This window comes from Zingiber officinale, chromosome 6A (assembly GCF_018446385.1).
Source record: "Zingiber officinale cultivar Zhangliang chromosome 6A, Zo_v1.1, whole genome shotgun sequence".
Taxonomy (NCBI): Eukaryota; Viridiplantae; Streptophyta; class Magnoliopsida; order Zingiberales; family Zingiberaceae; genus Zingiber; species Zingiber officinale.
Genome location: NC_055997.1, coordinates 12,879,814 through 12,905,676, shown reverse-complemented (window position 1 = coordinate 12,905,676; position 25,863 = coordinate 12,879,814). Strand labels below are relative to the sequence as shown.

General features: G+C 37.4%; 1 protein-coding gene, 1 long non-coding RNA gene and 1 other non-coding gene across 3 annotated transcripts; 2 read left to right on the top strand and 1 right to left on the bottom strand.

Moving 5' to 3' along the window:
• The first annotated feature begins 13,146 nt into the window (after positions 1-13,146).
• On the top strand, positions 13,147-13,822 carry LOC121994621 (40S ribosomal protein S15-like). Its single transcript, XM_042548594.1, has 4 exons — positions 13,147-13,162; positions 13,364-13,428; positions 13,478-13,612; positions 13,685-13,822. The coding sequence occupies exons 1-4, from the start codon at positions 13,147-13,149 to the stop codon at positions 13,796-13,798; spliced, it is 330 nt and encodes a 109-aa protein (XP_042404528.1). The 3' UTR covers positions 13,799-13,822.
• A 358-nt stretch (positions 13,823-14,180) lies between these two features.
• LOC121993731 lies at positions 14,181-14,738 on the top strand. The gene is made up of 3 exons (XR_006115379.1): positions 14,181-14,233; positions 14,411-14,556; positions 14,646-14,738. It is a non-coding gene; the product is annotated as an uncharacterized LOC121993731 (long non-coding RNA).
• Positions 14,739-23,703: 8,965 nt separating this feature from the next.
• TRNAM-CAU lies at positions 23,704-23,790 on the bottom strand. Its single transcript is given in 2 exon segments — positions 23,704-23,739; positions 23,753-23,790. It is a non-coding gene; the product is annotated as a tRNA-Met (tRNA).
• Positions 23,791-25,863: the final 2,073 nt, after the last annotated feature.

Here is a 25,863-nt window from a genome sequence, read left to right as displayed (position 1 = left end):
TCCATCAGATCTGAGGAGTTGTGACCCTCAGATCCCGCCTATTGTCATCAGCCATCGGATCTGGATCCATTGATTCGATGCTTCAGATCAAGTCTCATCCCAAGCCGTCAGATCGTTACTCTTTGCGATCCAACGCTCTAGATCGCATCACAAGCAATCCATCATACCTATTTGATCAACGGTAGCCATCCATTCCCTAAGTCAACTGTCCAGTCATCTCCCTTTGCCCACGAGGATGCCGCATAGGTGCTGCCACGTCAGGTACGAGCCTGACACGTCACCCGAGTGCCACGTAGGCACTGTAATGTCACCTGGAGCATAAATTTAAGCTCCTCAATGCTCCTCGCGAATACGTGCAAAGTGCGCCTACAAAGCGCCCATTGCGCACGTGGCGGGTGGCGGGCCCACAGGTGCGAGCACCTGCTCGCCCTGGGCTAAGGGGTAACCTGTCCTTTTATTTTTGTGTTAACTCCATTAACACATCTTCATTAATAAGTAGAGAATACACATCGAGAATTTCCGATGTGGGACTATTCTCCCATGCACTTTATTAATGAATAATAAATGTTATTTTGGGCTGACTTTATACATTAATTTATCATTCACCCTTAATCGGTTTTGAGCAAATTAATAGTCTAAATCTATCTACGCGAATCGTAGATTTCAATTTTGAAGTCAATTACGACTTTCAACAATTGATGGCTTCCTTCCTCTAAATCGTTTTGGTCCATTTAAGGCCCCAATATCCAACAGGAAGTTGACCAAGGAAGAAGCATATACACACATATATAAATAAAATATTTTTTTTAAACAAATAGAGATAAGAATTTCAAGATGGGTGTGCAAATGAAACAAAAAATATTGATGTCCAAGTGAAATTAGATTTAGCTCCAATGTGTGGTTAAATAAGAGAGGGCACATTTATTGGTGAGGCTTCCAATAGGTTCTATAATTAAAAGAGTATAATCAATTAGAGTTGAAAGTATAAAAGGTAGAGATAGACTAGAGAAAACTTTTAGTTAATGGAACAAGGATGATTTGTTTAATTTGAATACTGATAGTGGTAAAATCCAATGGAAGGATATGGTCTACATAGACGACCCAAATTACTTGGGACAAACATGCCTTGATGATGGTTGCCAAACAAGAGTGCACTTGGTGTACATGCAAAATCATAATCATGACACTACATTAGGCAGTGGACAAATTGGTTTTGCAACTTATATATGCAAGCATAACCAACTAATGCAATTTCTGCATGCTAAGGCAACCCTGAAAACTAAGAGCTTTTTCTATCTCAGAACACCCTCACCGTTTGAAGAAAAAATTTAGTTAGGATTATTCTACTCAACTCCCTCTACTAATATTCAAGAAGGCCTCTAGGAACACCAGATCTTTAATCCAACCACATGTTTATTTATAATCAAGGAGGGTTCTGTTGGATATTGGGGCCTTAAATGGACCAAAACGATTTAGAGAAAGGAAGCCATCAATTGTTGAAAGTCGTAATTGACTTCAAAATTGAAATCTACGATTCGTGTAGATAGATTTAGACTATTAATTTGCTCAAAACCGATTAAGGGTGAATGAGAAATTAATGTTTAAAGTCAACCCAAAATAACATTTGTTATTCATTAATAAAGTGCATAGGAGAATAGTCCCACATCGGAAATTTTCGATGTGTATTCTCTATTTATTAATGAAGATGTGTTAATGGAGTTAACACAAAAAATAAAAGGACAGGTGACCCCTTAGCCCAGGGCGAGCAGGTGCTCGCACCTGTGAGCCCGCCACCCGCCACGTGCGCACGTGCGCACGTGCGCAATGGGCGCACGTGCGCAATGGGCGCACTTTGCACTTCGCACGTACGCATCGTCGCGAGGAGCATTGAGGAGATGACTGGACAATTGACTTAGGGAATGGATGGCTACCGTTGATCAACGTTGATCAAATAGATATGATGGATCGCTTGTGATGCGATCTAGAGCGTTGCATCGCAAAGAGTAACGATCTGACGGCCTGGGATGAGGCTTGATCTGAAGCATCGAATCAATGGATCCAGATCCGATGGCTGATGACAATAGGCGGGATCTGAGGGTCACAACTCCTCAGATCTAATGGATGAGATTGAAGTGGGCTTGGTGAAGGGTTACAACCCTTCAGAATAGATGATCTAGATCGATCCAGCCCAAGGAACACATCCACTCACCCAAAGGACACTCAACCTCTTCGTTCAGTATAAATAGAACCCTCCAGATGATGGAATACTCACTCAATCTTCTCTTCTCTTCCTCAAGCATTCATCACATCTTGTGCATTCAAGAGTCCAAGAAGTCTACAAAAGGTTCGCTGGTCTCGGAAGTCGGAGTGCTACGATTCCGAGACGTTCGTCGTCGTTGTATCTTGGGAACGAATTGCAACAATCCGTTAAGCACCGTAGCAGAGCAATATCGTTTACGGAGATAGTGTCGAACACTAGCCTCGACGATCAGTTTGCATACTCCAGAAGCTACGAGGAGACAACAGTCGTAAACGATATTTCCTGCAAACTGATATGGCTACCAACGACATTCCGACCGTCGTTCCGACCGCCATTCCGACAACCATTCCGCACGGAGAAAAGCCGGAGAAATTCACCGGAACCGACTTCAAAAGATGGCAACAGAAGATGTTGTTTTATCTAACAACGCTAAACCTTGTACGGTTTTTGCACGAAGACACGCCAGCCGCTACGGAAGGAAGTAAGGCTGCTAGCGATGCGTGGTCTCATGGAGATTTTCTGTGCCGCAATTATATACTCAACGCCTTGGACAACACGTTATATAACGTATATTGTTCTCTGGAGACGACAAATCTTTGTGGGAATCCCTTGAGAAGAAATACAAGACCGAAAATGCTGGATTGAAGAAATTCATCGTCGGTCGGTTTCTGGATTTCAAGATGGTGGACTCAAAAAGCGTCTCATCTCAAGTCCAAGATATGCAATTAATACTGCATGATCTGGACGCCGAAGGCATGAAGCTGAACGAGACATTCGCAGTTGCTGCGGTAATTGAGAAGCTCCCTCCGTCATGGAAGGATTTCAAGAATTACCTAAAGCACAAGCAAAAGGAAATAGGGCTGCAAGACCTAATACTGAGGTTACGAATAGAAGAGGATAATCGAAAGTTATCCGACTCCAGAGGAACCAAGCGGACTATAGACGAAATGTCCAACCTGGTCGAGCCGAACGCCAAAAAGCCGAAGCAGTTCAAAAGGAAGGCTCAAGCAAAGAAGTTCAAAGGCTCCTGCTACAACTGTGGAAAGGCAGGACACCTATCCAAAGACTGCAGACGCCCAAAGAAGCCAACCAAGGGGCCAAAGGATGTTGCGAATCATGTCGCAACCTCTCTTGAGGACTTGGATCTCACTGCGGTTGTATTTGAAGCCAACTTGGTGGATACCAACCTGAAGCAGTGGTTCATTGATACTGGAGCAACTCGTCATATCTGTTCCGATAAAGCGATGTTCTCCAAGTATACTCCGATAAATGGCAGGAAGCTCTATATGGGTAATTCTACGACGTCGCCAATTGTTGGACTCGGGAAAGTTGTTCTGAAGATGACGTCCGGAAAGGAGCTAACACTCATTGATGTACTCCATGTTCCCGACATCAGTAAGAATCTAGTTTCTGGAGCGGCATTGGTGAAGGCCGGATTTAGGCTAGTGTTCCAGTCAGACAACTTTGTACTTACGAAGAATGGTGTCTTCGTAGGAAAGGGGTTCCTAGAAAAGGGTCTATTCAAAATGGTTGTAATGCCTGTACTCCGAAATTTTGATGGTAATAAAATAAATGCTTCCAGCTATGTTGTTGAGTGTTTTAATTTATGGCATGATCGACTCGGACATGTGAATAATAATACTCTCAAACGTCTCGTCAAATTAAATTTATTACCAAACGCCAATGTTGACGGAACACTCAAATGTGAAGTGTGCGTGGAAGCGAAAATGACGAAACTACCTTTTCATTCGGTGGAAAGGACGACAACTCCTCTAGAGTTAATACATAGTGATCTATGTGACTTGAAATTTGTGCAAACTAGAGGAGGTAAAAAATATTTTATTACTTTTATCGATGACTGCACAAAGTTCTGTTATGTCTTTCTTTTAAGAAGTAAAGACGAAGCCCTAGAGGCGTTCAGAACCTATAAAACAGAAGTTGAAAACCAACTTGACAAACGAATTAAAATAATTCGAAGCGATAGAGGTAGAGAATATGGTGCACCGTTTGATGAATTTTGTACAGAATCTGGCATTATCCATCAAACAACGGCACCTTACTCACCTCAATCAAACGGTGTTGCCGGACGTAAAAATCGGACACTAAAAGAAATGATGAATGCCTTGTTGATAAATTCAGGCTTACCTCAAAACTTGTGGGGGGAAGCAATATTATCAGCAAATCACATTCTCAACAGAATCCCTTATAAAAAAAATGATAAAACTCCATATGAACTATGGAAAGACCGCGAGCCATCATACAAATACCTGAAAGTGTGGGGGTGCTTGGCAAAGGTCGAAGTACCTAAACCAAAGCAAGTAAAGATCGGACCTAAAACGTTCGATGCGATATTTGTCGGATATGCCCATAATAGTAGTGCATATCGTTTCCTAGTTCACAAATCAGATATTCCTGATATACATGTGGGAACAACCATAGAATCTCGAAATGCGATATTCTTTGAAAACGTATTCCCAAATAAAAAGGGAAACGTTGAAAGTGATAACAACGGAAGTTCAAACAAAAATGACGTTACCGAACTTAGCTGTTATAAAAGGACTATTGACGATCAAAGTGAAGAGACACGTCGTAGCAAACGGGCTAGAGTTGAGAAATCGTTCGGGCCAGATTTCATGGCTTTCATGTCAGAAATGGAACCAAGAACATTAAGTGAAGCTCTCTCTAGACCCGATGCTCCAATGTGGAAAGAAGCTGTCAATAGTGAAATTGAGTCTATCTTGAATAATCATACTTGGGAATTAGTAGACCTTCCTTCTGGTAATAAACCATTAGGTTGTACGTGGATACTAAAACGTAAGTATAAAGCTGATGGATCAATTGACAAGTATAAGGCCAGACTTGTAGCCAAGGGGTACAAGCAAGAGGAAGGCCTTAATTACTTCGATACATACTCACCGGTGACAAGGATTACGTCCATACGAGTGCTAATAGCCATTGCAACACTGTATGACCTTGAAATACATCAAATGGATGTTAAGACTGCGTTCTTAAATGGTGAGTTGGAAGAAGAAATTTATATGGAGCAACCCGAAGGGTTCATGGCTCCTGGAAATGAGAAAAAGGTGTGTCGACTTGTTAAGTCGTTGTACGGACTTAAGCAAGCGCCTAAACAATGGCACAAAAAATTTGACAAAGTAATGCTGTCAAACGAATTCAGAATAAATGAATGTGACAAATGCATTTATGTCAAAACACACTGAAGGCTATGTAATTGTCTGTCTATACGTAGACGCTAATAATGGGCAATAATCATGATGTAATCATGACTACAAAGAAAATGTTGACCAGAAATTTTGATATGAAAGAATGGGTTCAGCAGATGTTATATTGGGAATTAAAATTCTCAGGACATCAGAAGGGATAGTTTTAACACAATCCCATTATGTAGAATCTGTATTGAAAAAATTCAATGCGTACGATCTCTCTACAGTGAAAACACCTATGGATCTAAGTCAACACTTAGCAAAAAACCATGGTGAGACCATATTGCAGTTGGAATATTCTCGGATAATAGGCAATTTGATGTATCTCACAAACTACACACGTCCGGATATTGCCTGTACGGTCAACAAACTGAGTCGTTTTACGAGTAATCCAAACGACACCCATTGGAAAGCATTGATGCGAGTTCTCAGATATTTGAAATATACTATGAACTATGGATTACATTATGGAAAATATCCCGCTGTATTGGAAGGATATTGTGATGCTAATTGGATATCAGATACAAAAGACTCCAAATCCACTAGTGGATATGTATTCATGATCGGTGGGGAGCAATCTTGGAAATCCACTAAGCGGACTTGCATTGCTCGATCAACTATGGAATCCGAGTTTATAGCACTAGACAAAGCAGTGAGGAAGTGAATGCTGAATTTCTTGGAAGATATTCCTAGTTGGGTGAAACCTGTGCAGTACTAATCCATCGTGATAGTCAATCGGCGATTGGAAGGCGAGTAATATGTATAATGGGAAGTCACGACATATACGTCGTAGACATAATACCATTAGGCAGTTGATCTCGAATGGAGTGATTGCAATCGACTATGTTAAGTCCAAAGATAATTTGGCAGATCCTCTAACGAAGGGGTTAAGTCGAGATCAAGTATACTGCTCATCTAGAGGAATGGGATTAAAAATCTACAACTAAAAACGACTGTAGCGGTAACCCAACCTTGTTGACTGGAGATCCCAAGATCTTGGTTCAATGGGACAACGAAGTTACAGAAGTTGTGGTCCAGCACATTAGATAGTTTATCTCTATCCCAATCCTAGGATGAATTTGTGCTGTCCTACCTCATGTAGTGAGGTTAAGCTTATGCTTTTAGTGACTTCTATACCTGATAAGGTGGAGTATGGTAGGATACTCTTGATAGAAGTGTCACCTATGTGAGTGTGAAGACAGGCAGGCTGCTTCAATGAAACACTCATGAATCCAAGATGATATCCATGGCCGAAACGGAACCAACCATGAGAACCTAAAGTAGGTGAGATAGATCTCTGTGTGGGTGTTATTGTCTAAGTATACACCAACAGCTGAGCAGTTCAAGACATCACGTTCACTGCGCAGCCTAGTATACTCGATAGCATTTCACTACGGAAGGTTCAAAGCCACAAGCTACCTCTCCCGATGCAGTGACTTATCGATTGGACTCTTGTAAAATGTCAGCATGCATACACGCATTGCATTAATTTCCATTCATGTGGGGGATTGTTGGATATTGGGGCCTTAAATGAACCAAAACGATTTAGAGGAAGGAAGCCATCAATTGTTGAAAGTCGTAATTGACTTCAAAATTGAAATCTACGATTCGCGTAGATAGATTTAGACTATTAATTTGCTCAAAACCGATTAAGGGTGAATGAGAAATTAATGTTTAAAGTCAACCCAAAATAACATTTGTTATTCATTAATAAAGTGCATAGGAGAATAGTCCCACATCGGAAATTTTCGATGTGTATTCTCTACTTATTAATGAAGATGTGTTAATGGAGTTAACACAAAAAATAAAAGGACAGGTGACCCCTTAGCCCAGGGCGAGCAGGTGCTCGCACCTGTGAGCGGTGCGCAATGGGCGCTTTGTAGGCGCACGTGCGCACGTGCGCAATGGGCGCTTTGTAGGCGCACTTTGCACTTACGCATCGTCGCGAGGAGCATTGAGGAGCTTAAATTTATGCTCCAGGTGACATTGCAGTGCCTGCGTGGCACTCGGGTGACGTGTCAGGCTCTTACCTGACGTGGCAGCGCCTATGCGGCATCCTCGTGGGCAAAGGGAGATGACTGGACAGTTGACTTAGGGAATGGATGGCTACCGTTGATCAACGTTGATCAAATAGATATGATGGATCGCTTGTGATGCGATCTAGAGCGTTGGATCGCAAAGAGTAACGATCTGACGGCCTGGGATGAGGCTTGATCTGAAGCATCGAATCAATGGATCCAGATCCGATGGCTGATGACAATAGGCGGGATCTGAGGGTCACAACTCCTCAGATCTGATGGATGAGATTGAAGTGGGCTTGGTGAAGGGTTACAACCCTTCAGAATAGATGATCTAGATCGATCCAGCCCAAGGAACACATCCACTCACCCAAAGGACACTCAACCTCTTCGTTCAGTATAAATAGAACCCTCCAGATGATGGAATACTCACTCAATCTTCTCTTCTCTTCCTCAAGCATTCATCACATCTTGTGCATTCAAGAGTCCAAGAAGTCTACTAAAGGTTCGCTGGTCTCGGAAGTCGGAGTGCTACGATTCCGAGACGTTCGTCGTCGTTGTATCTTGGGAACGAATTGCAACAATCCGTTAAGCACCGTAGCGGAGCAATATCGTTTACGGAGATAGTGTCGAACACTAGCCTCGACGATCAGTTTGCATACTCCAGAAGCTACCCGGAGACAACAGGTTCTATGATCAGTCTGACTTGAAGATGGGTTTGATCTCAATTATTTAGTTATGAGATATCCAAAATATTTTTTTTTTCTATTGAGAAGATTTCGGAGTCATTCAATCTCTCTCGACTCATTATAATTTTCAAATAAGATTTCAATGAGTTTTAACTTTAAAATCTCCTTTCAACTAATATTACGGTCATAGAAATAGTCGGTAAAATTTGATAGACAATCATGTACATAAAGAAAACATCCATTTTCAATGCAAGTTTTAAAATTTTAATGACCCTAAATTTATGCGGGTATGTTTGCACTTTTCAAAAAAAAAAAAAAGATTTTTGGTCGATGAAAAATTATATAAGTATCCGGACCAGATTCAAGTGCCCCGAGCTACGAGGGTCACCCATCCTTGTCGCCTATATTCATTTTTTCAATTAAATTGGGCTGGATCCTAAAGTCAATTTTATTGTGCTATCTTAATTACTAATAATTTTTGACGAAGTATATTAAAATAAATTAATTAGAGTTCTACCCAAAGTGGAACTAAGTCAACTCATCATATTTATTTTAAAAAAAGTTACCATGCCAATCAGGATACAAACTGCACGTGGATATTTTAGGTCATTTCGAATAAAAAAACACAGGTATATTAAACGAGCATTATTGCAGTACTTGCACGCACCGTGATAGGCTTTCTGAGTTTGTTTATGTTTCTAATATTATTATTTTGAGGCATACAGCATCATTAGCAACTTTTTACCAAACGAAAGTAACCATTGTCAAAGATTTTAGATTTGTACTCCCTAGAATTTGAGATGCAACAGGAACGTCAAGCATGCAATAGTGTCTATTTGACACAGACTTAAAACCTCTAATATTATTGAAGTGAAATCGTCACCTTAACGACAGCTCATACTTTTAGAAGAGAATAAATAATGAGAGATATTTATGTTAATACAGTGATCCTTTGTAAAAGGGAGATCAGACATTCAACAAGATATTTTATTTCCATTGAAAATTGACTTCAAGATATATTGAAACAACTACTTATGTAGGTACCAACTACCTCACACTTTAAAATTATGATCCATGATGATGTGGTGGGAATGACAAGCGGCACGTATTAGTCCCAGGACTTGAATCAGGACCCAGTCAACTCATATCCCGATTAGCCCAATTCAAGATAGAGCTCAAGTCAGGGGCGCCCAGCTCATGGCAGAACTTGTGCCAAACTAGCTAGTGCCAATTGAGCTCAAAGGAAGGCCTAATTCGAAGGGTAGACGTAGGCAAACATGGCATAGGCATCTCCTCAAAATATGAGAGAACGTGGCTAGACGTGCTAGATGTGGCGTAAACACGATATGAGGATGTGTAGGACAAGCACATGATCTCTGCGAGATGCCCAATCAAGTCATTTCCTACTCAGTTCAAGTTGTATAAAAGGATGCTCGCTCTCATTAGTGGAGATAGACCGATAATATAATATATTTTTTACACTTTGTTTGTTCATCTTCTTCTAGTTGTTTGTTCCACTATTCATTTTTTATCATCAAAGGTTTACTTGAGTGTTAGATGGGTTTCACCAACACTACAAAAATAATAGCAAATAACGACTGAATTTTCCTTTGTAATTCTATCCATATGCGCTTACCAATAAAATAATTGTGAAATATGTGATATTGGAAATAATTGGGTCGAAAATATAATTTATCAACGGAAATGATATTCAGTTGGTATTCACCGACAAAATTTAAATTCCTATCAGTAAATTTTAATGACAGAACAACTATCTCATCAACATACACAAACGACGGGTAACAGAATTTACTGACTGATTCAAATTCAGTCAGTAAAATTACTGATTCAGTCAATAAATACCGACTGAATTACTGATTTAGTTAGTAAATACCGATTGAATTCGTATTTTAGTTGGCATTTACCGACTGAATAGGCAATTCAGTCGGTAAATAACGACTGAATCAATAATTCAGTCAGTAATTGACTGACTGAATGAGTAATTCAGTCGATATTTATCGACTAAATCTGTAATTTAGTCGGTATTATATACTGTGCAAATTTGATATTTTCCGACGGAATGGTGATTTTCGTCAAAATTCACTGACGAAATAATGATTCCGTTAGTAAAATTTACTAAAAATTTTAAAAACCCCACTTATATTTGCAACGTATCTTGTATACAATTTTCATATCAATAAAAAAATATCACAAACGATGGTAACACAAACACAATTCACACATAAAGCATAATCCATACAACATACTCACGAATACAACATACTCACTGTTGGTACAATCGACCTATGCTTGATCGATATGATCATGATTTTGATGTGTGTGTCAAAGAGTTTAAGTTAAACTTTCATATGTGTTTGATATGTGTGTTTGGGTCTTGGAGGACTTGGTGAAACACACATGAGAAGCTTGATGCAGCTAAGCTTGGGAAACTCATCTTAGGGCTCAGATCCTTGAGTCGGTGAAGGATGATGTGGAAGAAATTCGAGGGGCCGTCGGACGAGGAGCAACGGAGTGGAACCGAGGGAAGCGGACTTCAAGGCAACATGAAGGATGACACGGAGAGGAGCCACGGGCTCGGGTGCATCTGAGGGACGAAGGCCGAGGAAGAGGACTTCAAGGGCGACTCCGGAGAGGATGAGTGTGAGTGGGTAACAAGGTGCAGTCCAATCCGTTGCAACTTTTAGCAGTCGACTGCACCAGTCAGGTGCAGTCGACTGCATGTTTTAGCAATCGACTGCACCAGTTGACTGTATGTTTTAGCAGTCGACTGGCAACGATCAGAAGCATTATGTTCGCTCAATCGACAGCGACCAGTCGACTGCAAAAACTAGCAGTCGACTGGTAAATGATCGTTGGCTAACCGTTGGTGCTGCGAAGTAGCCGTTGGCTACCTCCAACGGTAGCACCAGTCGACTGATGGTTTCGCTAGTCAACTGGTGCCGAGATGAGTTGATATGATGATCAACTCTCTCCTCTTATTTATAGGAAACTTTGGGGCTTAAAGGAGGTTACTCATGCTTGTTGAATAACTCTCACTACAAGAAAAACCCTCATAGACATCGGTGGAACAACAACGATTTTAAGCAAAAACCGATGTCTTTGAGTATTTTACACCGATTTTTCCAAAAATCGGTGTCTATGAGTGCAAATTTTCGCTCATAGACATCGGTTTTTTAACCGATGTCTATGAGCGTCTTTTTTTTCATTAATAGACATCGATTTTAACCGCGGTTTTTAAAACCCGGTGTCTATGAACCAAAATTTTGGCAGACTTTCATAGCGCGATTTCTTTTGGGCTTCTTCTCGCCCACCATAAATCGAAACCCTAATCTTCTGCATCCTCCTTTTAGGAGTTACCATTTGAAAGACGAGCAATGGATCTCTCGACGGCGATGTGGACGGCGGCGGTCGTCGGCGCTGTCGCGGTCTACTGGTTCGTGTGGGTGATGGGCTCGACGGAAATGAAAGGCAAGCGGGCAGTGAACCTTAAGATGAGATTGATCATGCGGGATAAGGTGCAGGACAAGTACAAGCCTTCTTTCTCCGCTCCAAGGAGGGCCAAGCACCATTAAGTGAGAGCTAGATCCCCTCGTTTCCCCAATCCGATCGCCATCCGAACTCCTAGGGTTCGACGTCAGGCGGCTCCTTCTTGTTCCGGCGGCCTCTCCGACCCTTCCTCTCCCCCTGCGTATCTTCCATTCTTGATGCAGGACAAGGCGGCCGCGGAGGACGGCGAGAAGGAGACTTTTTCCTCTTTTCCGAAGCAGTCGCGCCACTGCGAAGTCGAGATGCCCCTTACTGATTCCGAGGAAGACTCTTTCCTCTTTCCCGTGGAGGAGATCGTCCAGTACCCTCTTACGGGATACGTCGCTCCCTCTTCCATCAGCTTCAGCCCCGATGGGCGCTTGATCTCCTATCTCTTCAGCCCCGATGGTACCCTCTACCGTAAAGTCTTTGCCTTTGATGTTGCCTCACGGCGGCAGGAGCTTGTGTTTTGCCTGCCTGATGGAGGCGGCCTCGATGAGAATAATCTCTCGGCTGAAGAGAAGCTGAGGCGAGAGAGGTCAAGGGAGAGGGGATTGGGAGTCACGAGGTACGAGTGGAAATCGAGGTCGACGTCCTCTTCTTGCTCCGCTCCAGGGAAGCCCACTATCATGGTGCCATTGCCAAATGGGGTCTGTGCTCTGCCCTATTTCCTGATTTAATGAGCAAGTGTTGACATTCAGCTAATAGGTCAATTGTATTTGAAGCAATTTCTGTTTTGAACATTAAAATACTTCATCACAAGTAGCTATTCTGCGTGCCTTTCTACCTGTTGATCTTAAACTTTCTTCTTTGATTATGATATATTAAGTGATCGCTATCTGTTTCATCAGGTATATTTCCAGGAAATATCAGGCTCAAAGCCAGAGCTCAAGCTTACATGTTGTCACCATCGGTGCTTTCTTTGTAAGCTTACAATTCAATTTTAATTATTATTCCTATTTTTCTTGCATATAAAAATATAAGAATCCAAAACACATCAACATACTAATTTTAGCTGGAAGTGTAAATTTGTTTTTTCTTGCATTTCTTGGTGGGAATATGAGCATTTATTTTGTTTAGTGAAATTTCTTATGAAAGTTTATTATCAACTTAAATGGTGCAATCATCAAGGTAGTTTTGCTAAGTGATACATTTTCTTGTTTAAATTAGGTCTTCTAAACCTTATTACATACATTAAAATATGCATAATGGTAGTTCCTTAAAAACTGCGAAAAGTGTAATTGCTTCTGAGATTATTCATATGCATACATATATTGTTTATGGAAGTGTGGTTATGTGTGTCTAGTTTTGTGGTGATACACATCTTTGGATAGGCTGCTTCAAAGTATTTACCATGTCACTGTTCCTGTAACACAGAGTTTGTCTGGTTACTAGAATTTACCAAAACCATGAAGTTGCCAAAAGGTATTTGTTATTTATCCTGTCTCTTAAGGTTTTAGATAGTATTAAACATTATTTCATTCTGACTCGTGTAATGGTTCTATAGCCTAAATGTGGCATCAAAACAACACAAGTTAAATAGCTGGGTGGTGTCTAAGGATTTCTATATATTAATATCTGAATTTAGCACAAATTTGTCATTCATATTAATATCTGAATTCTCAGTATCTGATTCTATAACCAATTTAACACAAAATTGCTGTTCATATCAATATCTGATTTCTCAGTATGTGATTCTATTAACTGAATCACCTTGTTTATTGTCGACACAATATTCAGAAGCGAGATGCACCTCCTGGTGAAAAGCCAGAGCCTGTGAGGACGCATCTTAGGAACATGATCATAGTCCCAGAGATGATCGGCAGCATCATTAGCGTATACAATGGAAAAACCTTCAATCAGGTTGAAATCAAGGTAACTATTTTACTAGGTTTAACTAGTGCATAATCAAGATTGTTATCTTATTTTTGATTTTTCTGACATCAGCCTGAGATGATTGGTCATTACTTGGCTGAATTCTCAATATCATACAAGCCCGTGAAGCATGGAAGGCCTGGTATTGGTGCTACTCACTCCTCCAGGTTCATCCCTCTCAAGTAAAAAAATCATGTTCGGAGGATAAAGATCATGTATGCCTCTCGATTATCTTGAGTTCTTGTATTCTGCAATAAACCATCGGTGCTTTCTTTGTAAGCTTACAATTCAATTTTAATTATTGTTTCTATTTTCCTGTGTTGGTAAGAATTCTATTGTAATGTTTATTCCTATTTTTCTAATTCTCTTTTCTCTGTTCTCATTCCTGAGTTGCATTTTTCTTTTTGCTGTTGGAACATCCATTAGCTATCTGATGTGTAATTGAGTATTGCTTTCCCCTATTTATATTAAAAGCATTTATATTAGTTTGTCACAGGCTTTTTAATGCACAGTAGCTTCTAATTGCCTTGTCCTTTTATTATTAGATATATGGGCACTGTCACAGGAATAAGTGATCTAGATCCTGTCCGATGGCCAAATTCATATTGGCGCTCTGTGAAGGTATATATACTGAAGTTTTCTGACTTTCTTCTTCAGCAAACCTGCCATGTGATAACCATTTTCTGACTTTTATAGTAACATGTAAAAGTGTTGCAATCCATTAATGTTTCTTGAATGTCACCGCTAAGTTCTTAATTTGCCACTTCCTCTTGAAACTGAATCTGGCTTTTCTTGTAGGTTGGCTGGGATGAGTCAACTTCTGGAGAGAGGCAGCCAAGAGTCTCTTTGGGAGATTGAGCCTTTAACAACGTTTCCAATGTATCCATCTTCCTTTCCACTTAGGCTCAAGCGCCCTTGGCCTTCAGACTTACCCTCACTACATGGTACTTATCATGTTTGCTTGCTGAATCTTAACTAAACAGGTATGAACTCCTTGTTACTGCCATCTCACTTCTGTCAACTATATGTTTAGGTGGGAGAGATGATCTTATGTGGCTTCGAGATGGAGACAGAGCAATCCAGTCTTTGAATTTCCAGGGATTCTGTAATCAGACGTTTACCGATGGCTATTTCAAAAGCTGGAAATGTGAGTGGCTGAAGGGGAAAATAACACTAGGGAAGATTTAGTTAAATCTTTGCACAGAGCAAGAAGGATAACGTTGGCACCAGTAAGAAGAATATTTGTGTACTATATATTACCTTTTGATGTTGTAAGAAGAATAGTTATATGTAATTTGTGGATACTGACTTGATGTGCACACTATTTATTATCTTTTTATGTTGTAAGAAGAATATTTATGTGTTGGTTATATGGATATTGACTTGGTATGTTTAGATACATCGGTGCATTTTTATTTGTGATTTTCTTAGTGAATTAATAATATTAACTTAATTTTATGATTTGCTTGGTGATAATATTGGTTTTTCACTATTTCGGAAATCAAATTTGTGTCGTTAAACAATATTGATATTACATCGGTTTTCCACCGCTGCAAAACCAGTGTCATTAACTAATATTACATCGGTCATATATTGCTGCCAAAACTGGTGTTATTAACATATAATATTACATTGGTTTTACACCCGATGTCGTTAAGTGATACTACACCGGTTTTAACCCGATGTCTAAAATGACAGATCTTTTACATCGCCTTCATAGACATCGGTCGAAAATCTAATAGACATCGGTGGAAAACCGATGTCTATGAGGGTTTTTGTTGTAGTGTCCTTAGCAATTGTCCAAAGCTTCCAAGTCATTCTCTTCCTCCTAATCTAAGTCTTCATCTTGTAAGAGGAAGAGAGCTTTGTGAGAGGTTGTACTCCACCGAGAAGGAGTAAGAGTTAGCCGGAGATTGCCGGGGATTGATCCACTGAAGGGTCAAGGGTTCGTCCACCTCAAAGACATGCCGTGGAGTAGGAGCAAGCAATCTCCGAACCACGTAAAGGAATCATGTTAGCGTTTGAATTCTTGTTTATATTCATTGTTTTAGTTTTCGTATTTCTACTACGCACTTACATCTTGTAGAGAAGAATTCAAATTGGAGGTGGCCTAGCTATCCAACCCCCCTTCAAGCCGGCCATCGATCCCTTACACTCACAACATACAAAAAATCAAACTATCCAAAATTCAATACAAAACACAATCATAACTATCCAAATATTCAAAATTTAGTACAAAACACAATTATAACTATCCAAATACAAAATACTCACAGAATCATAACTATCCAAAAGTGAATGATAAATATCTAATGTCAAAAATAAAATATCCAAAATACTTACCATGATACATCTCCTACACATATATCCAAATATAATTCTATAAAAGTCAAATACAAGAAATTATGATCAGAATGAATTGATGCAAATGTAATATATAATTCAAAGATTGTAATATATAACTAATTTTACATGTAAAAAAAAGTACTTAGATTATATTTTAGATATCCAATGATGATGATGTTAAATGTATCAACACATACTACTGAAAAAATGTAATACAATTGAAGATAAATATCTAATAATATCCAAATAGAATAAATATATTTCTCTAAACTTATGTATAATAAATAAAAACAATCAAGTTGTAGTTAAACATACCTCAGAATAATCTAATCATCAGTAGGATCTGATAGGTCTCGAGTCTCCTGTGACTCAATACCATGCTATGACTGGGGTTGCTGTGACTGGTCCTATCTAACAATGACTTCTTGCATCTGGGCTAATGTCTGCTCCTGAGCAGCCCACCTCTCCTCCCACCTTTGATTAATCGTAGTCATTTGAGTCTTCAATTCTTGATTTTCTTTTCTTAATGACTCCACCTCAAAAGAAGAAGAAGAAGAAGAGGAATTAGCATGACTCCTAGGAGTCCTCAACCGATCAAAAACCACCTTGGTCTGAGAGCCAAGGTCGTAGAGGGAGAAGTTCTTTGTCCTTCTACCCACAACATCATAATAAATATCATTTATTTTCTTGGTATGTTGACTAGTTCTTTTAATTTTTCACATGATTTTACAGTGTCCTTAGTTCATCCAGGCACATTCATCACAGTGTTGAAGATATTATCAAAGAATTTTTTTTCTCAACATGTATCACATCTATATTATGTTGAATGAATAGATACTTTCAATAAGGCAACTCCCAGAAAATGCTCCTTTTATTCCAACCATACTTGAACAACCTAACAAGATATTTATTTATCTCATCAGAATTAGGCTGAGAAATTGGGAGAAATTCATAACTATTTATTTGTTTAATGATTTCTTCACCTGAAGCATGGACTGTTGGGGGAGGTTTTCTGACTACAATATTCTTTAAAAAAAAAATTCTTATTTCGCCTAAAAGGGTGATCAACTAGTAAAATTTACAGTGATTATTAAACCAAGATACATTCCCACTATAAGGTAATAAAAATGCATCAGACTCTGTCATGCAATGTGGGCATGTTAATTTACGAGCTGTGCTCCATCTCGACAACATTGAGGATGCTGGAAAATCATTGATCGTTCATAATAAGGCAGCATGCAATGTAAAATTAGTTTTACTTGTAACATCATAAGTCACTAATTCTACATTCTATAATTCATTCAGCTTGGCAATCAGAGGTTGCAAGAAAATATCTATCTTATCTTTAGGATTGGTTAGACCAGAAATAAGCATGGTAAGAAACATAAATTCATCTTTCATGCACATCTATGACAGTAAATTATACGGTGTTAATATGACTGGCTAAGATGAATAATGTTGTTCCGATTGACCAAATGGTTGAAATCTATATGCAGAAAGTCTCAATCTCACATTACGTTGTTCCATTGCAAAGTAGGGAAATACAGTATCAAGATATTGTTGGTGCAGCGGGACTGACAATATGGGGGTGAATTGCCTGCAAACAAAAATTATACCCTCCTCAAGAACTTTTAACTCAAATATAAGCAATGATTAAGAAATTAAACAGAACTAAAATAGAATAGAAAAAGCAGATTCAGTGATTGACTTGGTTACAACCGAGACGGTTGTTAATCCAAGGCGGTTGGAAAGCACACTAACAAAGTCTCCTTCTCTGAAGGCGGAGAAGCCTTTTACACTTGGAGAGCACAGAACTATTGCTTGGAAAATGAGAGTACAAGAGTTGTACTGTTTAGCTGTTCGAGACCCGTTTATATAGGGTTTCCAAGACTTATCTGATCACCTGATCTTCGGGATCAGGTTTTGACTTCGAGAGGGATCGGTCGACCGATCCCCAGGTTCAGTCGACCTAACCTGCTGTACCTGCCTAGTCTTCCGTCCAGGTGCAGTCTTCTCTGGATCAAGCTTAGGTTCGGTCGACTGATCCTCGCGTTCGATCGACCGATCAACCAACGATCTCCACTCGATCTGACCCAATCAAATCGCTCGACCAAGTCTTTGATTATCTTCGGTTCGGTCGATCGATCAACCAACTGCTGGTTGCTGACGTGGCTGGAACGCCTAGCTGCTGAAGATAGGGGTTCGGTCAACCGATCATGGGGTTCGGTCGATCGAACACTTGTCAAGTTAACTCCCGATTGACTTGCTCTGGTTCGATTTGTTTGGGTGATTTCGCCAACCGGAATAGGGCTCACCCGAACCCAATTCCCAACCTTCTCCTCGAGCAGTCTTCCGTCCCGGCTTTACATCCCTCGAACGTTACGCACGTTCTTCACACACACCGGTGTACTCTTCCGCAGCTGTCTTGTCCTTCGGACGCACCGATCCCGTCCTTCTCGCTAGCTGTGTCTTCCTCTCGACTTCCTGCACTCCTAAGCTTCTATACACTTAGACGTAGGGATCAGACAAACAAGACCTGACCTAAACTTGGTTGATCACATCAAAACAACTACGTGGTCCAATAGATATTTTCATGCAGGGGAATCACAAGGATGACACATTATACCTCCTTCGTGCTCATGCTCATGATGCCACATCATGTGGCAAGCTGTAGCGGCAGATGCATACTAGCATTAAAGTCTAGCAATTAACGGAAAATAATACATCACTTTCCAAGTAATATTTTTCTTCTTCTTCCTTGGTATGCGAGTACGATGCTTAAAACGAGGGTAAGTACAGATTTTGCATTCATTCATATCGCTGTCATCGTTTCAAAATATCATGTAGTTGTTTATACAATAATCAATCTTCTCTACAAGCAAACCTAAACCTCTGATTAATTTCTTTATTTCATAGAAGCTATCAGTCATTATGTTATCAGCAGGGAGCAACTTTGACATCAATTGATAGATGTCATCGTAACATGTTTCAGAAAAATAATGTTCTACTTTCATATTCAATAACCTTGCAGTAGCTGATAGTTGAAAATGACCAGAAGGAATATTTTCCTACACTTATCTTTCATTAGCCTTTAACATTTTATATAGTTACTGATATTCAGGTATTGGTATTTCATATATATTGGAATAATCAACTGCATTCATCACATCGTGAACCATTGATTGCATTGCAATATCAATATTAGTTGATGCTTCAGGAGCGGAACAGTTGTCCTAGATGACGAACCACCAGAATGCCCAATTGATTCATATAAATAAGGTTCTCCGTGATAATATCAATTGTAGTAATTTGACATAAAATCATTTCTACATATATGTATTTTTACAATATCCTCATCATGAAAAGTTATATTTTAACATTTTTTATGATTGCACAGACACCGTAACTTGGCACCATTCATACATTCTGAATGACTTTTAGCAAAATTCACAAACTATTCAACTTCAGTAATAAAATCATCTCTGATAAATCTATTTTTTAATTGATTGTACATCCAAGCTTTGTTCATATATATTGTTACCTAATGAGAATATAATTTGAAACATTATTAATTAACTTGTATCATTTGAAATAAGCTTAAATAAAATATTATGAGTTTAATTTTGAAATAAGCTTAAATAAAATATTATGAGTTCAATTTCATCTCACGATCTTCGTAATACTACCAAAAATCCCCTCTACACTAAAGTAAATGAATGATAAACTTAGAATATAATGGTTTTGCTTATGGTATCATTATAAACTTAGAATTTTATGGTATTGCTTAGGGAATCAATATAAACTTAGAATTTCTAATAAATCCCTATTATTGCTTAGGGTATCATTATATGAAATAACAATACATATAATGAAATTAATTCTACTAAATAAAAGATAATGCAAGTAAAACAAATATAATCTATAAAACAATGGACTTGCAAACTGTCAAATCCATCTGAACATCACAGCTAAGGTGGTGTTGGTTCTCTCCTAAGAATCGGAATGAGAATGAGTATCATAATATTGTGGAATGGGAATGAGTATGAGCTTGAGTATCATTCTTAAAAATAATATTTGGTTAGTTGAAAATTTTCAATCGGAATGAACCTAAATTTTTTTTTTACCCTTAGAGGAAAATAAGAGAAAAAATTAGATGGAAGAGAAAGTTGAATGTGAGAGAAATATATGATGAGAGAGAGTGATGAGAGAGAAAATATAATGAGAGATAAAGCGTGATGGGAAAAAATTAAGAGAGGGAAAATGTGATGAGAGAAAATAAGGAGAGAGAGTGTGATAGAAGAGATTGAGAAGAGAAAAAAATATGATGAGAGAGAAAGTGTGCTGAGAGAGAAAAGTGATGGGAAAAAAATGAAAAGAGAGAAAATGAGAGATTGAAGAGAGAAAGTATTATGAGAAAATGTGATGAGAGAGAAAGTGTGATAAGAAAAAATGAAGAAAGGGAAAGTGTGATAAGAGAAAATGATAAGAGAGAGTGTGATAGAAGAGAATGAAGAGAGAGCAAGTGTGATGAGAGAAAATGTGGAGAGAGGGTATGGTAAGAGAGATTGAGGAGAGAAAATATGATGAGAGAGAAAGTTTGATGAAAAATGAGGGGAGAATGAAGAGAGAGAAAATGATGTGAGAGAGTGTGTGTGATGAGAGAGAATATAGAGAGAAAATGTAGAGAATGTGCGATGAGAGAATGAGGAGAGAAAAAGTATGATGATAGAATGAGAGGAGAGAAAGTATGATAATAGAATGAGAGGAGAGAAAGTATGATAAGAGAGAACAAGGAGGGATAGTGAAATGAAAGAAAAATTGAATAAATATACTAAGGGTATTTTTATCCAAAACTTAATTTTTATTCCCATTTCATCAAAACTCAAGGGAGAGAGTGGACTTCATCCATATCCAAGTTTTTGGATTTCATTCCAAAATCTTGATTCCATTCCCATCAACCAAATACAAAGTTTGGGAATCAATCCATTCCCTCATTCTCATACCTCTAAACCAAACAACACCTAAGTTTTGTTTATCTCAAATATTTGAGATCCTCTGCATGAGTTTAAAGAGGTTCAAACAAATAGATATTATCCATAAATATGCAATGAAACAATTAAGGACCTTTACAGCTAAGCAAGCGCCTATAGCCGGCATTGAGCAGGCCCCTGTGGCGGTCAATTATGGCCACGAGATGGCTCCTGCGGTAACTAGTCGATGCCGTGAACAGGCCCTGCGGCTAGCCATGAGCAGGACATTGCGGCCAGTTGACCGCGAGCAGGCCACTGCGGCGATCAGCCGGCCGCGAGCAGACACAGTGATGGTTGGTCGGCCGTGAGCAGGCCATTGCAATAGCCAGTCGGCCGCGAATAGGCTTGCGACAACTGACAGCGAGCAGGCCTGCGGTGACAGACCGCGAGCATGCCTGAGATTGGTTCGCATGCGTGTGAGAACTTCACAAGAAGAGTGGAAGGAGGAGGAGAGGAGCATATATACTCCGAGTTGCCGGTTGCTGGGAAGAGGAGAGGAGGTTGTCGATCGCCAAGAACGGGAGAGGAGAGGGGTTGCTGATCACCGAGAATGGGGAGAGAGGTTCGCCGATTGTGGAGATAGGAGAGGAGTTCGCGTTCGCGTGAGAAAGCAAGCCATGCCCTAATTTCTATTTGGGTTTTCCAACAAAATTTCAATTATGTTGGCAATTACCGACTGAATGTCAAATTTAGTTGGTAATTACCGACTAAAATTGATATTCAGTCGGTAATTTCCGACTGAAATTGATATTTAGTCGGTAATTTCTGACGAAATTTCAATTCTGTCGGAAAGCCCCGAAACCACGCCCACTGTATTATGGATTTGCCGACTGAATTTATTTCATCCGATAATTACCAACTAAAATTAAAATTCAGTCAGGGATCTCATCATTATTTACATGATTTTTTGTAGTGCAAGGTCCTCCCCGATCCCCCTCCTCTCTCCCTAATCTTTTCTTGATATTCTTAGGGTGTGTTTGGTTGGGGGTTATCCTTGATAACCTTGGTTATCCATCCAAGGTTATCAATGAAACCCCTGTTTGGTTTAGGTAATCAATGATTCTCGAGTAATGCTCAATGCCTGACACGCTAATAAAATAGGCATGTAACCCGGAATCAGAAAATCTCCGAAAACTAAGGTTTTTCTTAATTCTGGGGTTAACGAAATTTTTTTACGTAAAATATACTCAAATAAGAAAAAAATATGATAAAAAATAAAAATGTAAAGAAAAAAATATAAAATATAAAAAATAAAATAAAAAAACTTTTAAAAAATGTAACAAAATTGTAAAAAAACCATAAAATAATAAAAAATAAAAAATAATAAAAAAAGGAAAAAATACATAAAAATAGAAAAAAAACGTAAAAAATAATTATAAAAAACATAAAATATATATATATAAAAATATTTTTAAAAATTTAAAAAAATTTAAAAAAATTTAAAAAAATGAAAAAAAATAAAAAACACATAAAAATAAAGAAAAACATGAAAAAGAAAAAATAAAAATAAACTAGAGTTTAAAAATAATAATAATAATATATGATTGATTTTATAACTAAGGGTAATATAATAAAATATTAAACTAGATTATTAATTAAAAACTTTCAAATAAATAATTTTTTATTGCAGTTGAACCAAATAACATTTGATTATTTTTTATTTCCTATAATCTTAATTATGTGATTATTTAATAATTACATAATCAAAATTATACATGATAATTTAAATCAAACATACTCTTAGTGTTTAGAGACAACTCAACGTCACCGAAAATTCGCACCATAATCATTGGTTATTGTCGGAGTCTGGCCGATTCTATTATTATAATATTATCATGGACAAGATGTTTATTTTATATCTTAATATTATTAAATTGTAATTTATAAATTGTCAGATTAATTATTCTATTATTATAATTTTAATAGTTCTTATATTTTTTTGTAGGTTATCATGGATATTTAAACCAATTTAAATATATGTATATACCCATAAATGCCTGACGTATTTATACTCAAACTCCATTTGTCATAAGTAAGCACAGCTAAATTTAGTGTGTAAGTGAAAAATTTTGATTAAAAAAAAATCAAATGATAATCATAGTTAATTTTATTGACTATTTCTAAAAATGATCGGTCTGATCCTATGAAAATTTTTCAATCATCAGGATAAATCGAGAAACGCACGTGACGATCAATCCAGAAATCCAGCATCTTTTGATTACACTTTCCATTTAGAAGAAAATTTTCTGTAAATATGTTAATTACGCTTTTTATTTAGAAGAAAAATTTATACAAATACGTTATAGCTGAGGTTTGAACCATGAAAATAAGTAGAGGAGTATTTATGAAAACAATACGATAAATGAAATGGATTAAGTAGAGGAGTATTTGTGAAAACAATACGATAAATGAAATGGATTAAGTAGAGGGGTATTCGTGAAAATAAATCGGATACAGTAGAGTTTGGATGTCTCTGTTGTTTTCCTTCATCTTTTTATCCACTTTTGACCAAATTGGGTATTTTGACCAAATAAATCTAAACGCTTGGCATAAAAAATAAATAAATAAATAAATAAAAGTAAATCTTTGCTAATTAATTTTGTGACCTAAAACTCTCTACTTTCTGGCACAAAGTTATATTGGTAAAAAAAATATATATATATTCATTCTGGCTGACATAATTTCCCTACAAAAAAATTGACTAGTATAAAAAATTGGGGTGAGAGAGGCTCGAACTCTCGACCTCAGGATTTCTCAAATAAGCTATGAGACCTACGCGCTAGCCAACTGCGCCACCACCCCACTTGTGTGTAAGTGACAAGATGTTTTATTTTATATCTTAAATCAAATTAATTTGTGTCAGATTAATTATTATATTATTATAATTTTAATTGTTCTTAGATTTTTTTGTGAGTTATCATGGATATTTAAACCAATTTAAATATTTGTATATACCCATAAATGCCTAACGTATTTATACTCAAACTCCATTTGTCATAAGTAAGCACACCTAAATTTAGTCTGTCATTAAAAAAATTTGACTAACCAATCAGTTGAATATCTGATATCAATTAAAAAATATAAAATTGAGCATGTGATTGAATTGAGCCATGCCAAGTTCGAATCTAACACGAGCCCATGCCAAGTAAAAAGGTTGCAATTGATGGGTTATCTAATTATGTCAAAAATACATTTTTTCTAGAAAAAAACCAAATATGTACATTAATTTTGTATCTAAAAGTCTAAAATATTTTTTTTAAAAATAATGCTTTCAAATACAAATTAGTTACGAATATCAACAATGTTAGTATAATATTTACTTACATGGTTCAAATAATATTAGCATAAAAACTAATGCGTAAAATGAATTTTACTATAAATAGACTTGTATTATGAATATTAATTTGAAGAAATACAATAAAAAAATGTTTTATGAATGGTGAGATATTTGAGAATAAATCTTTATCGGTGAAACTCATAAATAAATTGAATTGTTGATGTTGAGAACAATAAAATAAACCATGTAACTAATTTGTTCACTAATAAAATTTTTGAAAAATATTAGACAAAAATCAAAATGACAACATCATATTAGCGTATTTTTTTAAAAAATAAATTAATTAAATGAATATTATAGAAGTTACGTACTCATTTTTATCTCAATCATAGTTAAATTATCTTCATTTAAATATCATAAAATCTCTATTGTTCATTTAGTAAAATTCGACAATTTATCAGCGCTTCTAAATTTTAAAATTTACTAAAAAGCGTACGATACTTTACTATTTATCAAAAAGTGCACCTTTTCAAGTGCAATTCTATTTTACCCTTCTGACAATCTGACTTTTTCTATCGTTTTTCTTTTCTCCCTCTTCTCTTTTTCACTAGCATGCAGAATATATTAATAACATTACATAAGATTTAGTCAATTTTTTAATAACATTTTAATACATATGAAGAAGCAAAAATAAACAATGGATAGTATATTTGAAATCCTTGTACTTTCAGAAATCCACTAGAACTGAAATGAGTGTAATCGGAGCTCTCTAGGTCCACCAGTGGATTTTGACCGAAATTCACTAATAGACCCAGAGAGCTCCAATTGCACTCATTTCAGTTTCTATGGATTTCTGATGTTGCAAGAAGTTCAAATATATTGTCCATTATTTATTTCAACTTTTTATAGATTTTAACATGTAAAATCAAAGAATTATCAAAAAAATCCATGTTGGGCCTGATATGATTCCATATCAGACCCAATGTGGATCTTTTTGACGATTCTTTGATTTTACATGTTAACATCTATGAAAAGTCGAAATAAATAATTAGTATCATATCTGAACTCCTTGCAACCTTAGAAATCCATAGAAACTGAAATGGATGCAATCAGAGCTCTTTAGGTCCATTAGTAAGCTTCGGATTTCAGTTCCTATGGATTTCTGATATTGCAAAGAGTTCAAATATGGTGTCTATTATTTATTTCGACTTTTCATAGATGTTAACATGTAAAATCAAAGAATCGTCAAAAAAGTCCATGTTGGACCTGATATGGAATCATATCAAGCTCAACGTGGGTCTGATATGATTTCATATCAGGCCCATGTCAGGCCTAATATGATTCCATATTAGGCCCAACGTGGTCATTTTTTATGATTCTTTTATTTTACATGTTAATATTTATGAAAAGTCGAAATAAATAATGGGCATCATATTTAAACTCCTTGCAACCTTAGAAATCTATAGGAACTCAAATGCGTGCAATCGGAGCTCTCTAGATCCATCAATGGATTTTGACTGAAACCCACTAATGGACCTAAAGAGCTCCTATTACACTCATTTCAGTTCAAGTGGATTTCTGATATTACAAGGAGTTCA

Coding starts and splice junctions, on each gene's coding strand:
- LOC121994621 (XM_042548594.1), top strand. Junction 13,429..13,477: donor AATATCTGATTTCTCAGTAT/GTGATTCTATTA, acceptor CACAATATTCAG/AAGCGAGATGCACCTCCTGG. Junction 13,613..13,684: donor TCAATCAGGTTGAAATCAAG/GTAACTATTTTA, acceptor TTCTGACATCAG/CCTGAGATGATTGGTCATTA.